Here is a 14228-nt window from a genome sequence, read left to right as displayed (position 1 = left end):
CGGACCATAACTGAAGTGGCCGATCTCAACAAGTCCTATCAGTGGCTAGAGAGGGCTGGCCTGAAGGACAGCACAGAGGCACTCATCATGGCTGCTCAGGAGCAGGCCCTGAGCACCAGAGCCATTGAGGCCCAGATATACCACACCAGACAAGACCCAAACTGTAGGTTGTGCAAAGAGGCACTTGAGACGATCCAACACATAACTGCAGGGTGTAAGATGCTGGCAGGGAAAGCCTACATGGAACGCCAAAACCAGGTGGCTGGCATAGTCTACCGAAACATCTGTGCGGAGTATGTACTGGAAACCCCAAGGTCAAAATGGGAAACACCTCCGAAGGTGGCGGAGAATGACAGAGCGAAGATCCTGTGGGACTTCCAGATCCGGACTGACAAGATGGTAATGGCGAACCAACCAGATATCGTGATCATAGATCAAGGGCAGAGGAAAGCCGTTGTGGTGGATGTAGCGGTCCCAAGTGATGGAAACATCAGAAAGAAGGAACACGAGAAACTCGAGAAATACCAAGGGCTCAGAGAGGAGCTGGAGAGAGCCTGGAAGGTAAAGGTGACAGTCGTGCCTGTGGTGGTCGGAGCACTCGGGGCAGTGACCCCCAAACTAGATGAGTGGTTGCAACAGATCCCGGGAACAACATCGGACATCTCAGTCCAGAAATGTGCAGTCCTGGGAACAGCAAGGATACTGCGCAGAACCCTCAAGATTCCTGGCCTCTGGTAGAGGACCCGAGCTGAACGAGGGACGGACACCGCCCGAGGGGGAGTGAGACGAGGATTTTTTTTTAATATATATATATATTAGAAAAAAAGTGTGTGTGTGTGTGTGTATATATATATATATATATATATACACTTTTTTTCTTTTTTTTTTTTTTTTTGGAACACACTGCAGAAAGCTTAAACCTACCGTATTTTGACTAAAAATGCCAATTGACTGATGTTTGTTTTCCGAGCATAGTTTGTATATGCTAGCCTTAGTGTTGAGCCAAACTATATCGGGACCAAACTGATTTTGGATGATTGACATGCCACCGACTGCTGTGTGTAGCTTCATGTGGACCTTGTTTTTAAAATAGTGAGCGTGACATTGGACTAGTTGATGGGATTGCTGGCAGTGCTTTGCCCCTCTGTGCCATTGAGGTGCTGACACCTGCTTGCTACTGCGATGCATTCATTCCCCTTGACAATGTCATTAGTTAGTCCACAGCTTGCATCCAAGCCCTGTGTTTCTGCCAACTTGCTGATTTGAGGCTATCTGGTTAGGGCATTCTATCTCGGACACAACCTTTTTTCACCCGGAAAAGCCTCCTTGGCTTTAAACTCACCTATTGCTTGTTGTGTGCCTGAATCTCAGCTTTCTGTGTCGTTTGAGTCTAATAATAAGCAATAAAGTAGCAGCTAAATTATGCTGTGCAGTCATCCTAACAGCAGTCCTACTGCGAAAAGCTTGATGAATGTGTTTCTTTCTCTTTAATCCCAAGCTCGCCTTCCCTTGCCACGGCGGGCTTTTCAGCTGTTGACCTCTACCTCACCAGTGACTTTTGCCCCCACCCATTGTATGTCCTTGTTCATAGGCAGACTTTCCCCCAATGCACCCCTCTGTCATTTTAAGTCTTAGTGCAGCACAAAAACACATTGGCCGCCTTTGCCTCTCCTTTCTGTTGCCCCCCCCCCCAACATTCCCTTATGAAGTTCAAGGGCTTTTTTTTTTTTGCACAATGTTCTATATGTACGGTTTTATTCACGCCATCTGCGGAAAGGATTGTTGTTAAGACTTGGTACACCTGAGTGTAGGTATGTATGGGAAGGATAAAAAAACAGTGTGGATTCTCTCTCAGCAGAAACTGATGTCTTCTCCCAGCACAAAACCACCAGGATCTAATTCCTATGACAGCGTAAGATGGCGATCCTTTTTAATATTTTATGGTCCTCTTGGTATTTGGTCCTGTCTTCTGCAGAGGAATCATTTTGTGGGACTTTGATCGGTTTCTTTGACTTATTCATGGATGTGTTTGGAATTACGATAATTGATTTTATTTTCCTACAATATTTTGCATTACATCTTTCCCTTTCCTCCTCTGGACTTTCCAAATGACTTTACGAAGCATTAGAAGATCTACATCAAGTACAAATTGTAAGTTATTCTATATGCAATTTAACAGTGTCGTGAAAGATTGAGAAAATTCCATTGTGTATTTTAGTGATTTCTTTTGGAATATTTATCGTAATCTATTTGATGTGACTGAGTGATTTCCAAATCAGAAAGCTGTCTGTTTTGTCTGAAAGCCTTCTGTTTTTACAAAAGTTTACACAGTTCGCTCTCTTTTAACAGAGGAGCAAAGGAGAGGAAACAGGGTGGGCGGGGGTCTCAAAATAGTTGCTTATTTATTAAATCGTAAACAAGTATCACTTACTGAAGCTCTTAGCACCGTTGGATCGTGATCGTGCTTGACGACTGGAAGATTTCACATGCATCGTGTAGCGATGCATGGACACACTGCAAGGGCTTATGCTGGTCCTCTTTTCTGCTATTTTTTTTCCTGTTTTGAGAACATCTGTGCCTTTTTAAAATAACGTCATTATTATGAGTCCTACAATGGACACGCAGCATCTTCTCAGCCGAAAGAACACCACAGTCAAGGTGATAAAAGCAGTCTTCTCACCCAAAATCCAGAGGCTCTTTTATTTATTTATTTTTAAAATCCCTTTATTTATTTACTTGTTTTTGGGTTTTTTTAGGCATGTGGGCATCTTGTTGATATTTCTGGTGGATGGTGGAGGAGAAAACAGCGATAGATCCTCCAGGTACTGATGTCTCTCTTGCGCTTGTGTCCTCAGATAGAGAAGATCATGACGCTAATTGGTGCTGGCATTGACTTTTCCAGAGATCAGCAATACGCTACACCAGGTACAGTACAACCATGACTCCAACGGAGTGACCTCAACAATTATTCAAACCTGTTGCAGCTGTTTGTAAGATTACAATTTTCTTTCAATGGTTGTATATTTTGAAAATACATTTAATTTGCATTGGTAGATGAATAAATCTGAGTGCATCTCTACAAGTTTTGTTGGTACAAAGAAGAGAAGTACAGTTGAGCTGTACATTCAATTTTCGTATGGCGTAAAATTCGCTGGCGCCATGTAGTAGTGGAGTGAGTGGAGCTCAAAGTGAAATTTTCGCTCGCAACTTGAGACAAAAAAAAAAACAAAGCAATGGCTTGTATCTTGAAAAATGTAAAGGTACCACTGTATGCAAATAATTCAAACGCAGGTAATTGGCAGTAAAGTTGACATTACTTTAGGAAGAGGATAGCAATCCTGCGGTTTACAGATTCATCAGGTCTGCCAGAGCTCTCCCTACAAATTACCCTATTTTACACACTATATGGCGCACCTAAAAGCATTCAATTTTCTCAAAAGTCGAAAGTGCGCCTTATAATCCGATGCACCTTATATATGGATCAATATTTTGATTTCTTGGACGTAGTACTTTTCATGTTCTATAAATAGCCTTGTTACAGCTGCGGTGGTTGTGAAAGCTCTGTATAAATAAAGCTGTATTGTATTGTATTCCATTTTGCGTAGCTCTATTTAGTGCAGTGGTTCTTAACCTTGTTTGAGGTTCCGAACGCAACCAGTTCATATGCACATTCACCGAACTCTTCATTAGTGAATCATACAAATCAGATTTATTTTTATTTTTTTTTACAAATTCAAGACATAAAAACATTTATTAAAAACCGAAAAAAGTAAATACAATTAGTATAAGTATAAAGTATACGTTTTTTAATTGTGCACAAAATGAACCAGCCAGTAATGGCCAAGCGGGCATATCATAATTAATTGAGATGTTGAGTCGGGTGTGTCTTAACTTCCATGGCAGAGGCTCCGTCGAACCCCTGAGACTGATTCACCGAACCCCTAGGCTTCGATCGAACCTAGGCTAAGAACCACTGATCTAGTGGATGCATAACGCAACTGCAGCCACGATTGTGGCTTCTCAACTCAACTGTATTTATAGAGCACTTTCAAACAGCCATCGCTGCATACAAAGGGCTGTACATGGAGCAACTAACATATATACAACAATAAAGCAATAAATCAGTAACGAAGATGGTAGAAGGCACCAAACAGTAAAACTAAGATCAAATCTGAGTCATGCTGAGTCAAACGCCAATGAATACAAGTGAGTTTTAAGGTGGGTTTTAAAGATGGGCATCGATTCTAGAGAGAGGGACCAGCAACGGAAAAGGCTTGATTAGTTCTTGGTACTTCTAATAATGTCTGGTCCGCAGACCTGAGGCGCCGGGCAGGTGTGTAGGGGCGAATGAGCTCTTCTATTCTCTGCGCCTTATGATGCAGTCCCCCCTTTATATGAAAACAGTTAAAATAGGCCATTCATTGAAGGTGCACCTTATAGTACGGAAAATACGGTATATTGACAAAACAAATACTGTACTCTCCAGCCTATTACCAGTATGTCATTCTAGACCTCCTGTTTGTTATGCCACATCCAGGAGTGAGCTGTTTAAATATTAACCATTACGTATGTCAGGGGATGAGCTCATCTTTCTTTGTAGGCTCGAGGAAAGATGAGAGCACTGCAGTCAGTCAGTCGGCGCCACGTCTCTCTCTTGCTCACCTTCTCTCTTCGCTCTGCTGTGTGCTCAAGTCTCAAGCTTCTATCTGAATATCCGAGCTTTTACCAGAGCAGAAGGTGCTCTCAGTGGGATTTTGACCAGGTTTGCGCCCCTTTAGATTTGCCTGGGGAACTCTGGTGTTTGATTGGCCCCATGCCAGATCAAGTGATTTCTGTCAGGGTGAAAAGGGTGTTGTTTGAAATAGCCCAGAATGAGAAGAAGTCAAACTTAATAATAATGAGGGTGTCCGGGGTCTCTAAAGGATGTGGTTGCTCCCATCGACACAAACATCACCACCTGCAGGCTTTAAGAAGCAAGGCTAAGATTGGAAGAGTAACATTCAAGGAGTGAGTGAGAGAGAAAGAGAGAGAGAGAGAGAGAGAGAGTTGATCTGGAGGGAAGGGAGACATCACATGCAGCCACTAGGAAAGAAGACAGACGCTACCTCAACATCAGTTCCATTAGCTGAGCAGAGACGGGTGGAGTCTGGTGTAAATTTGCTGAATTAGCAAATTCTCTCCCATGAGATTGCATTCGTATTTCCTGCTTTTACTGATGTCCAAGTGACTAATTCTACCTTTGACTGGATAAGTCGTGTTTGTTTCTGAGCATTTGCATTGATGGATTTATTTGATGACGTTCAAGTATTATCACGAGCGGGCTTGGATTTATACAAGGAGGAAGGACAAATTTAAGCCGTAAATGTGACTTTTTCCATTTAATACTTAAGGTACCCAAAATTTCAATCTGTTCATAGGAGGATGACTGACATACTGTAATCTCATTGAAGGCTAATATGTCCTAATCTGTCCAACCTCATCCAGGTGGTAGGCTAAGATTTCACTACCTAATGTGATCGCCACTCTGTGATGAGTGACGGGTTTTAAGGTGAGCAAGGTTGATCTTTGTCAGTCATGAATGAGCATTATTGGCAGTTTCTCCTGCTCCTGAACCTTCCCCATTGACGAACCAAAAATTTAGGACCTGAATTTTTTTTTTATCATGTCCCAAAATCTGTATCATAGCAACGACTAATTCAATGGTAGTCAAAAAGATCTCAGCAAGTTCACAATCGTCTTTGCCCATGAGAACGGAAGTACTTGGGTGCGTCTTTGGAAACTGTGGTTCAGTCGCCGCCGCCCCACAGGAGCTGGCCCCCTGCCCGCAGCGGACACTGTCTCTTTCATCATCCTGTTGCCGGTGTGCTCGGAAGTGCTGGTCAAAGATGATGTGGTTATGTCACATCTCATCCTCAATATGCCGTTGTTACCGGCTGAATGGTTTCTCGCTCCTGAGGCGTGTCCCACTATCGACAGGTGCCTCTGTCCGACTGCTGCAGCAGCCTGTTGGAGACTGGCTGGAGCTGGTGGGTTTGCCTCAGTACGAAAGCAAGCTGCTCCTCAACGGTTTCGATGACCTTCACTACATGGTGAGTGCCTGTTGTCCTTGTAAAGTCTCATTTCATATTGAACTTTTTTTTTGGGCCCTGGCACCCTGTCAACACAATTACATTGCCGTTCATTCGCTTCAAGTTCAAACTGAGTCCCTGTAACAATGCTGTCCTGTATCATTTTCTTGCGGCTGCATAGGTCATTATCTTGTCTGTTATATGAATTTGATGACTCAGAGAGGATTCTGTTCAGTGAGTGATCTCAATTAAGTGACATGAATTTTGACAGTGACAGAGAAAGAAAATGCTTAATGGGGTAGCTGGCAGGCAGAGCATTGAAAACATCAAATATGAGTGAAAGTTATGGAGTAACCTGTGCAATCGACTTGGATCAGTTTCATCAAAACACTTTTTCAATGGAATGGATTTGTGTTAGCGCAGCACACGCTATATAAATAATAACTGACACACTATTTCTGCTGTAAATCAAAATGTCATACTTACTCGAAGAGTGGCGGTCAGGGTTGGGGAAGGATGTGAAGGTTGTGTGCTTTAGTTGTCTACTTTCACTCTGATGTGTACATTAAGATTTGCATTCATTTCTTTTTAATCCTCTTTCCTTTTGAATTCCGTCTTCCTCCCTTTACTGTTATTAACAGCAAGCAATACTTCAAAGTTACTCTTCGTTTAATGTTTTTAATGCTCCCCAGCACTAATTCCCTGTTGGAATCTGTAGATTAAAACATACATTTCAATACTCATGGATTGTTGATGATTTAGAAAGTAAGCCGAAGTAATCAAGAGATATAGTTGCTTAAATTGTCACATTGGGGTTGAATGATTTGAGGGAGGCCCTGCGATTGGCTGGCAATCGGTTCAGGGTGTTCAGTGCTTACCGCCCGAAATCGGCTGGGATATGGTCAAGCACGCCCGCGATCCTCGTCAGGATAAGCCTTTTGTATGGACGGATGAATTGAGTGAACACATTTTTTTTATTATTGGCCGTCTAACCATAATTGTTTTGCTTTTTTACTCACTCAACACGATCAGTATTCATCTAATATACAGTATACCTCTACAACACAGACTTAAGGATTTAAACTACCTGATTGTTTTCTGCACAGAGAACATTTGTCTTCATAAAAGGATTTTTTACTCTGTCTAGAGTAAAAAATGCTGTCTAGCTCTGATACAGTGGCTGCTATGGCAGGGTACAAGATGTTACGCCCTTTTTTTACTTTCTGGGTACTTCAAAACCACACTCAGGGCTCCCATCAAAGGATCTGATTAGTCAAGTAGCAAAAACTCACTTGAATGATCTTAAAATTACCTACAAAAAAAATCTACAATGGTTTAAAAACGGATTGTTGCTGTCAGTGTGCAGCAAGATTCCTAATTCATGCCTCCCCCCACCCCACCCCCACCCCCAATCTTCTTCCAGTGAGATCATTGCAGTCTCTGCTCAGACCACAGCCTCTTTCCTCAGACGTGTTTTTGCGAAGGCAGGGACACAGTGAAAGGCCTTGTTAAAAAGCAATGCCACACTATTTATTGGCACTTAAGAATAAATGCCCACCTAAATCTAGCGTTGACATAAGGCCCTACTTACCGTCATGTTTGGGCACATGCAGATTCTATTGGTTGGTTCCCACTGTTGGAGAGAGAAAGTACCTTATTGCTTGGAAATGACTGTTTCACGTCTTCAAATAAATGTTTCACGTCTTCAAACGATCACTTTTACAACATTCCTCGAAAATCACAATGTTCCATCAGTGGTGAGCTATTTTGAGAACAGGCCCACGGGCTAGTCTTTGAGATCCTTGGGAGGCCACGTATACCGTGTTGGTGGGCCCTGCTGTAGACTAATAAATTTTATTTCAATTATTGATACATTTTCCTCACCGTTAAAACATACGGGGTGTGGGGTTTATTCAACCAGGCTTTCTGGATGTTTGATGCTTTATTATCACATTAAGACCCTTAAATATAAGGTCGTTTAAATCGACCCCACACGCTCGTCAACACCAAATGACACATGAGCATGCTCTGTGTCATTGATTTACAATGCCTTTCCTTTTTGTGCTATCCATCAATGTGGCACATGGTCTCAGAGGTGTACAGTGTGTGTCACCAGAGATAGATCATTTAACACTGTCAGCCGCTCGCTGCGCTCTAATGTCTCTTTGACTGTTCTCATGATACACACCCGCATTTTACAGCCATTGCGTGACAGAAAGGAGTTTGAGCATCTTACTCAGGAAGGAATTGACATTTTTTTCTCCAAGGGTCACGTTTAGTCGTGATCAATGCTAACCCTGCAGTGCAGGCTCTTGTTTTGATTGGCTGAAAGTAGCGGTCAATACATCCAGGGTTTTACATTACTACATTTAGAGCTCTGGCAGGATGCTATCAGTCAGTGATTCACAACCTTAATTGAGCCAAGGCACATTTTTGAAGTTTGAAAAATCGCACAAGACTCCACCAAACAAAATGTTCACAAAAAGAGCATAAATAAGTCAGTTCGATTCGATTTTTCATTTGTTCTTTCTGTCACTATAGGTTGCTGGCATTGATAAATGGAAAAAGCTACTTTATTTGTTATGAATAAATAATTTTCTCATCAATGAAGTAAAATGTTGTAATTTCCCGCGGCATACCGTTGGAGCTCTCAGGGCACACTGGTTGGGAATCACTACTCTAAGTCACCAATTTTAAGGACAACTTTTACTCAACCTTTACACAAACATTGTCTGCATTGAGCATTGTCATAGGACATCAATTACAATGTAATACAATACATCTTTATTTATATAGCGCGTTCACAACAGCTGCAGCAGTAACAAAGCACTTTACAAAACATTTAACAATGACATTATTGTACCATCAGCTAAATATCAATCATTGATAAGAAATACATAAATCTCACTGCAAAAGTCACCGTATACTTTTGGTTAAAAAAAAAAAGAAAACCCAACCTGCAGACAGCAACATCCTGATGTAATCCCTGACAGAGAAAAGCCATTTGCATGATTCAATTTATAAATGCACCTCAGGCTTTGTCCGATGATGCAATATATGCAGATATTTTATTGCAAATTGCTTTTGGAGTCAGTGCGGTTCCATTCATCACATCTTGATTCCCACAGGCTTGCAGTTCATTTTGCAAAAACAAAATACACAACTCAATAAAAGTACATTTACTTGTAGCAACGTCGTACTTTTCTTTCTGTGGCATTCCAGGGGAGTAATGTAATGGAGGAGCAGGACTTGCGAGAGATTGGGATCTCAGACCCAGGCCACAGAAAGAAGATCCTGCATGCAGCACGTTCCCTACCCAAGGTATAAACCACATTCAGTTGCCTGCAGAGACAGAAGTGCCAGTCTCGCTTCGATTCATATTAGTGACTGTGGTGGAATGACTTGCTTCTTGCAGGTGAAAGCACTGGGCTGTGACGGCAGCAGTTCCCTCTCCTCCTGGTTGGAGAATCTGGGCCTGAATGAGTACCTCCATAACTTCCTGGCCAGTGGTTACCGCTCTCTGGACTGTGTCAAGAACCTTTGGGAACTGGAAATTGTCAATGTGCGTAATTAAGCCTGATGAACATGGATTGTGAGGGGTGTCAATGCGGGTTTGTGGAAATTGGGACTTCTGATTCTGGATGTTTCTCTCTGCTCTCTTGAATCCAGGTCCTCAAGATTACACTGCTTGGTCACAGGAAGCGAATTACTGCATCATTAGCAGAGAGGCCTTATGAAGAACCTCCCATTAAGCCACCGCGGTTGTCTCAGATCAGGGTGAGTGCAACCTTTTGTGTACAAGAGCACTATAATCTGTTCAGTTCAACCATGCTTGGCTGGTTTGATTGTGGTAAATTGCCGTGTGTAGGATGTGCACCCCCCCCCCCCCCATGTTCCACAATCGAGGGGGAGTAGTATACACAGGTGTTAATATAACGCAAACATTTTTCAGCTTATGATGTTTACCAGTGTTAGACAGTACCTAGGATTGTAGCAACAATATTTCATGCAATGCGTCACGCCGCCAACATAGTAGGATGCCATCTTCAAAATAAACCATGCCCAGGCAAATAATGTACAGACATCAATGCCTAAGTCAGCTTTTATTTTCAATTTGTTTTCATTTGAAACATTTTGCAGTGTAATGGCTGACTTGACTTGTTTTCCAGACCCTGAGGCATTGCCATCAGAAATTATGGCTACTTGCTGCGACACAATGGCATCCTGAAAAAACATTCAATCGCTGATTAAGGTCACTGCAAAATATGACTTAATTATGCAGACATTTTGGGGATTTACCGCGCCTGTTGCCAGCGCTCAGCGCCGGACGCCCAAGTGGCTAGCAGCGCTGGGGCGCGCTGTCAAATTACTTTTCAAAGGCACTTTGTTTGACACAAATGACTCTGCGCACTTGGATGCTTGACAGCCCGATACAGTTGCTGTTGACTTCGTAACAAACCAGGCTAACTCAAATGTGCTGTTTTTAGCCGATGACATCACTACAGTCATTGTGATGTCACTTTACAAACAAGTGGTGCGTTTATGAGCTCGTATATGTCAGTACTTAGCTTGACAGGCTCATTACAACCCCTCAACAAAGCAACACTCAACAAAGGATTTATCTTACTGTCCCCACCGACCCCCCTGGCAGTCTCTTCAAACCAGGAGAAGTAAAAGGGAGAACCTTGACTAATACTGAAAAAGAGGACATTTTTCAACCATCTTATTTTATAGAGGAAAGTGAGACTGTGTTATGGGAATATGAAAGATATACATCTGCTCAAATGTGACCAGATGATAATAATGGACAGCAGCAAATCAGGGTCCCGTATTATACAAAGGTACAAAGAAAAAAAAACACCTTTTTTAGTTAGATTTTGCAGGAAGGTATTATACACGGGAGCATATAATACACAGGATTTTACCATATTTACGTTGATCATCAACGAACTATATGTGATTGTCTGCAGTGCCAAGACCTCCCAGCATCCCAGTCCTCGTTATCACTTGGTCAGATGGAGTCCTCCACGTGTCAGTCCATGGATCCTCTGCTTCCCACCGGGGAACCAGTGAGGAAGAGAGTGCCAGATAACAACTATGACGTCACCCAAAGGCATCGCAATGAACGTCGCAGATCACATGTGCGTTTGTCAGCAACTTCCTCTTCCAGAGGTATCTATGTTAGTAAAAAGCACCTGCCAGAGGTCTTGCTGTTGCTCTCCAGGAAAGGCAAGAGGAGCGGCACCGGGAATCCCGTCTGATTCTTCGCCCACCTAGTCTGGCAGCGCCATATGCTCCAGTCCAGAGCTGGCATCATCAGCCAGAGAAGCTCATCTTTGAATCCTGCGCTTATGAAGCCAGCGTGAGTTACGATCTTTCTGCCAGCAAAGTGACTGGCTTTGACTGTTTGGTGAACATGTCAAACCACAATCAGATCGGGGCTTCTTTACAGTACTTGGGTTCCATGCTTATCAAGGAGCTACGGGGCACTGAGTCCACCCAGGATGCCTGTGCCAAAATGCGGGTCAGTACGATGATATAATGTGATCTGAGTGCAAGAGGTAACATGTTCTACATTTTAGCCCAACCGTGTGTTCTTATCACTTTGTGTATTTGGCTATTTCTTCCAGAGGTCAACAGAGCAAATGAGAAAAGTCCCCACCATTGTCCTCTCGATTACATACAAAGGCGTGAAGTTCATTGATGCAGCCAACAAGGTCAGTTATGCTAATTGGTTATGCTACTTCATCTGAAAAGTAAATTTGAAGCTTGGGTCAGGGTCGTCCTTTTGGTGAGTAACTGTAGATTTCAGTGCTTTGTTGGATAGTAGCATACTTAGCACAAATATTCAAGTAGTTTTATTCAGTGCAACTCGAGACACACAATAAAATAGTGGTGGTGAACTCTGCTGTTATGAGGGGGGGGGGGGTGTTGTGGTCTTCTACTGACACCTACTGGTTCCAGCTTCACTCCTCATTTTGGTGCCAAAACTACCTGTTAACCGACCAGTGGCTTGAGTCTTTGGAGTATGTTCAAGCTGTAGTGTAACCTCCAGGCCTAAATATATGCAAATTGATTCATGACATCGATGCTTTTTTGAATGTATTTTCCACCTTCTATCCTGCTCCCAAAGTGCCCCCCCCCTCAAAATAAAAATGGAAGCAGTGTCTTTTGTTATCAGTTGCAGCTGCTGTGCAACAGTGTTTCACATTTACAAAATAGAATGACAATATATTCATATAAGTAGAAACTCAGAAGACATTAGAGAGTTTGAGCTAACCTCTTTCTCGTCATCTTGCAGAATATCATCGCAGAGCATGAGATCCGTAACATTTCATGTGCAGCCCAGGACCCGGAAGACTTGTGCACATTTGCCTACATCACCAAGGACTTGCAGACCAGCCATCACTACTGCCACGTGTTCAGCACTGTCGATGTGGTAATGACAACTGGCACTTCTTTTAGCATTGTGATCATAATATTATCAAAATACTGCGAAAGGAAATGGAGAACCCCGGTTGTGTGGTTTTTTTTTTTGTTTTTTTTTTGCATGGATCCCCCTTCTTTATTGTTTATGGGCAGGGCTGCCGTCAAGGATTTGAAAATCTGAAAAAATGAGCCCTTTTCTCAGTCACTCCGGTCAGAGCACAACATACTGTGCTTCAGGGATCAAAATAAGCCATTCTACATCGCAGTTCATGAGGCAAAATATACATTTTGTGCCTCAACAAAACACATTGAAGAGCAGGATTGAGAATCAACAACGGACACAGCCCCTAATAGCTATGCTAGGCTGGATGCAGGCGTGTTGCTTACATCACCTACTACGCAATCTTCACCACTTTTCTGCATACACTTTGTTGTCTGAAGCAGCTATAGATGAAAGAGGAGAGGATCAAAGTAAAAAGTGTCAATACTGTTGTTTTTTTACAATAGAGTCCAGAATTTCAATTTGGATTTTTGAAGTCTGCCAAAAACTGTTCTCAAAATTCTGTTTATAAATCCAAAGTTGAAACTCAAATTTATATTTGTGTTTGAAATTGCCCCTCTTAAAATGTTTCTAGAAAGAAAATAATTCGCTGCGGTACATGATGTGAATTCAAGAAATAAAAAAATATAAAAAAGGAAACCAGTTGTTAGTTTCTTATATTGTAATTTTATTGTTTAAAAAAAAACCCTTTCCTCTATATTAGAACATTGCTCCTCAAATTAAGTCATTGATTCGTCAAATTGCTCCGCAAAGCAAAATAAATTATTTTGAGCCTTGTGCTTAATACATTTGAAAGAATAATACAATTCTGTTATCAGTACAACACAAACTGAAGTTGCGTCAGCAAGAGAAGCGGCAAACAACCCCTTAGCTATTGACTTAATGCATGCAAAATGTCTTCTCAAACCATAGTTTTGCCGTGGAGACAGTTAAGGCAAAAAATGAAATATTTTCGGACATGTTTCATTCACAGAACGTAAACCTGCACCCTTTGTGATCACGCTCTCTTAGAACCTTACCTATGAGATCATCCTGACACTGGGTCAAGCATTTGAGGTGGCCTATCAGCTGGCTCTGCAGGCTCAGAGGACCAAACAGCAGCAGACCCTACCAGCGGGCGCTGCTTCAGAGCTCATCGAGACCAAGTCCAGCCGACCTGTGCCCAAACCACGAGGAAGTGTTCGGAAGTCAGGGGTGAGTCAAAATTTTAGTGTAGAAAACACAGAAGAAGAATTTAAGTAACACAGGATTCAAGATTCCATTATTTGGCGTCTTCCATTTTGAAAAGCATCCTATGAGAAGACACAGGAGACATTTTTAACATTGCTTGATTCAATCATTCCCCGAACCGCTTGTCCTGACTGGAGTCGTCGTAACCAACGAATGCTGGTCACCGCCTGATCAAATGTCACTTATAGACCAACAACCACTGACACTCATCCAAGGACGATTTAAGATAAGAAATAAGATAAGAAAGCCTTTATTAGTCTCGCAATGGAGAAATTCCCAATTCACAGCAGCAAAGTTATGAAAGGAAGTAGAACAACAAAATATAGGAGCTGCTGGAAAGGCAGCCACTCTCGCGGCGCCATTTTGAAGTCAAAATAACAAAAATAACATAACACAACACATAGGACACAGACAGTCGTGCAATCTTCACCACTTTTCTG

General features: G+C 42.3%; 1 protein-coding gene across 7 annotated transcripts in view; it reads left to right on the top strand.

Annotated features, from left to right (window-relative positions):
- anks1aa (ankyrin repeat and sterile alpha motif domain containing 1Aa) overlaps positions 1–14228 on the top strand; it is a 56842-nt gene that overhangs the window by 39048 nt on the left and 3566 nt on the right. For 4 of the 7 annotated variants that reach the window (XM_086115215.1, XM_086115196.1, XM_086115187.1 and 1 more), the window contains 12 exons: positions 1856–1912; positions 2856–2925; positions 5977–6089; positions 9291–9389; positions 9484–9630; positions 9738–9845; positions 11039–11209; positions 11293–11430; positions 11521–11592; positions 11699–11785; positions 12370–12507; positions 13570–13752. In XM_086115215.1, the coding sequence (XP_085971341.1) occupies positions 1856–1912; positions 2856–2925; positions 5977–6089; positions 9291–9389; positions 9484–9630; positions 9738–9845; positions 11039–11209; positions 11293–11430; positions 11521–11592; positions 11699–11785; positions 12370–12507; positions 13570–13752 (1383 nt within the window). The remainder of the gene's footprint in view (positions 1–1855; positions 1913–2855; positions 2926–5976; positions 6090–9290; positions 9390–9483; positions 9631–9737; positions 9846–11038; positions 11210–11292; positions 11431–11520; positions 11593–11698; positions 11786–12369; positions 12508–13569; positions 13753–14228) is intronic. The other 3 variants (XM_086115223.1, XM_086115206.1, XM_086115178.1) reach the window with 2 other exon arrangements.

This window comes from Hippocampus guttulatus, chromosome 1, assembly GCF_054856545.1.
Source record: "Hippocampus guttulatus isolate MCC_2025c chromosome 1, RoL_Hgut_1.0, whole genome shotgun sequence".
NCBI classification, from domain to species: domain Eukaryota; kingdom Metazoa; phylum Chordata; class Actinopteri; order Syngnathiformes; family Syngnathidae; genus Hippocampus; species Hippocampus guttulatus.
The sequence above is the reverse complement of the archived record's forward strand: the minus strand, read 5'-3'. Positions and strand labels throughout refer to the sequence as shown.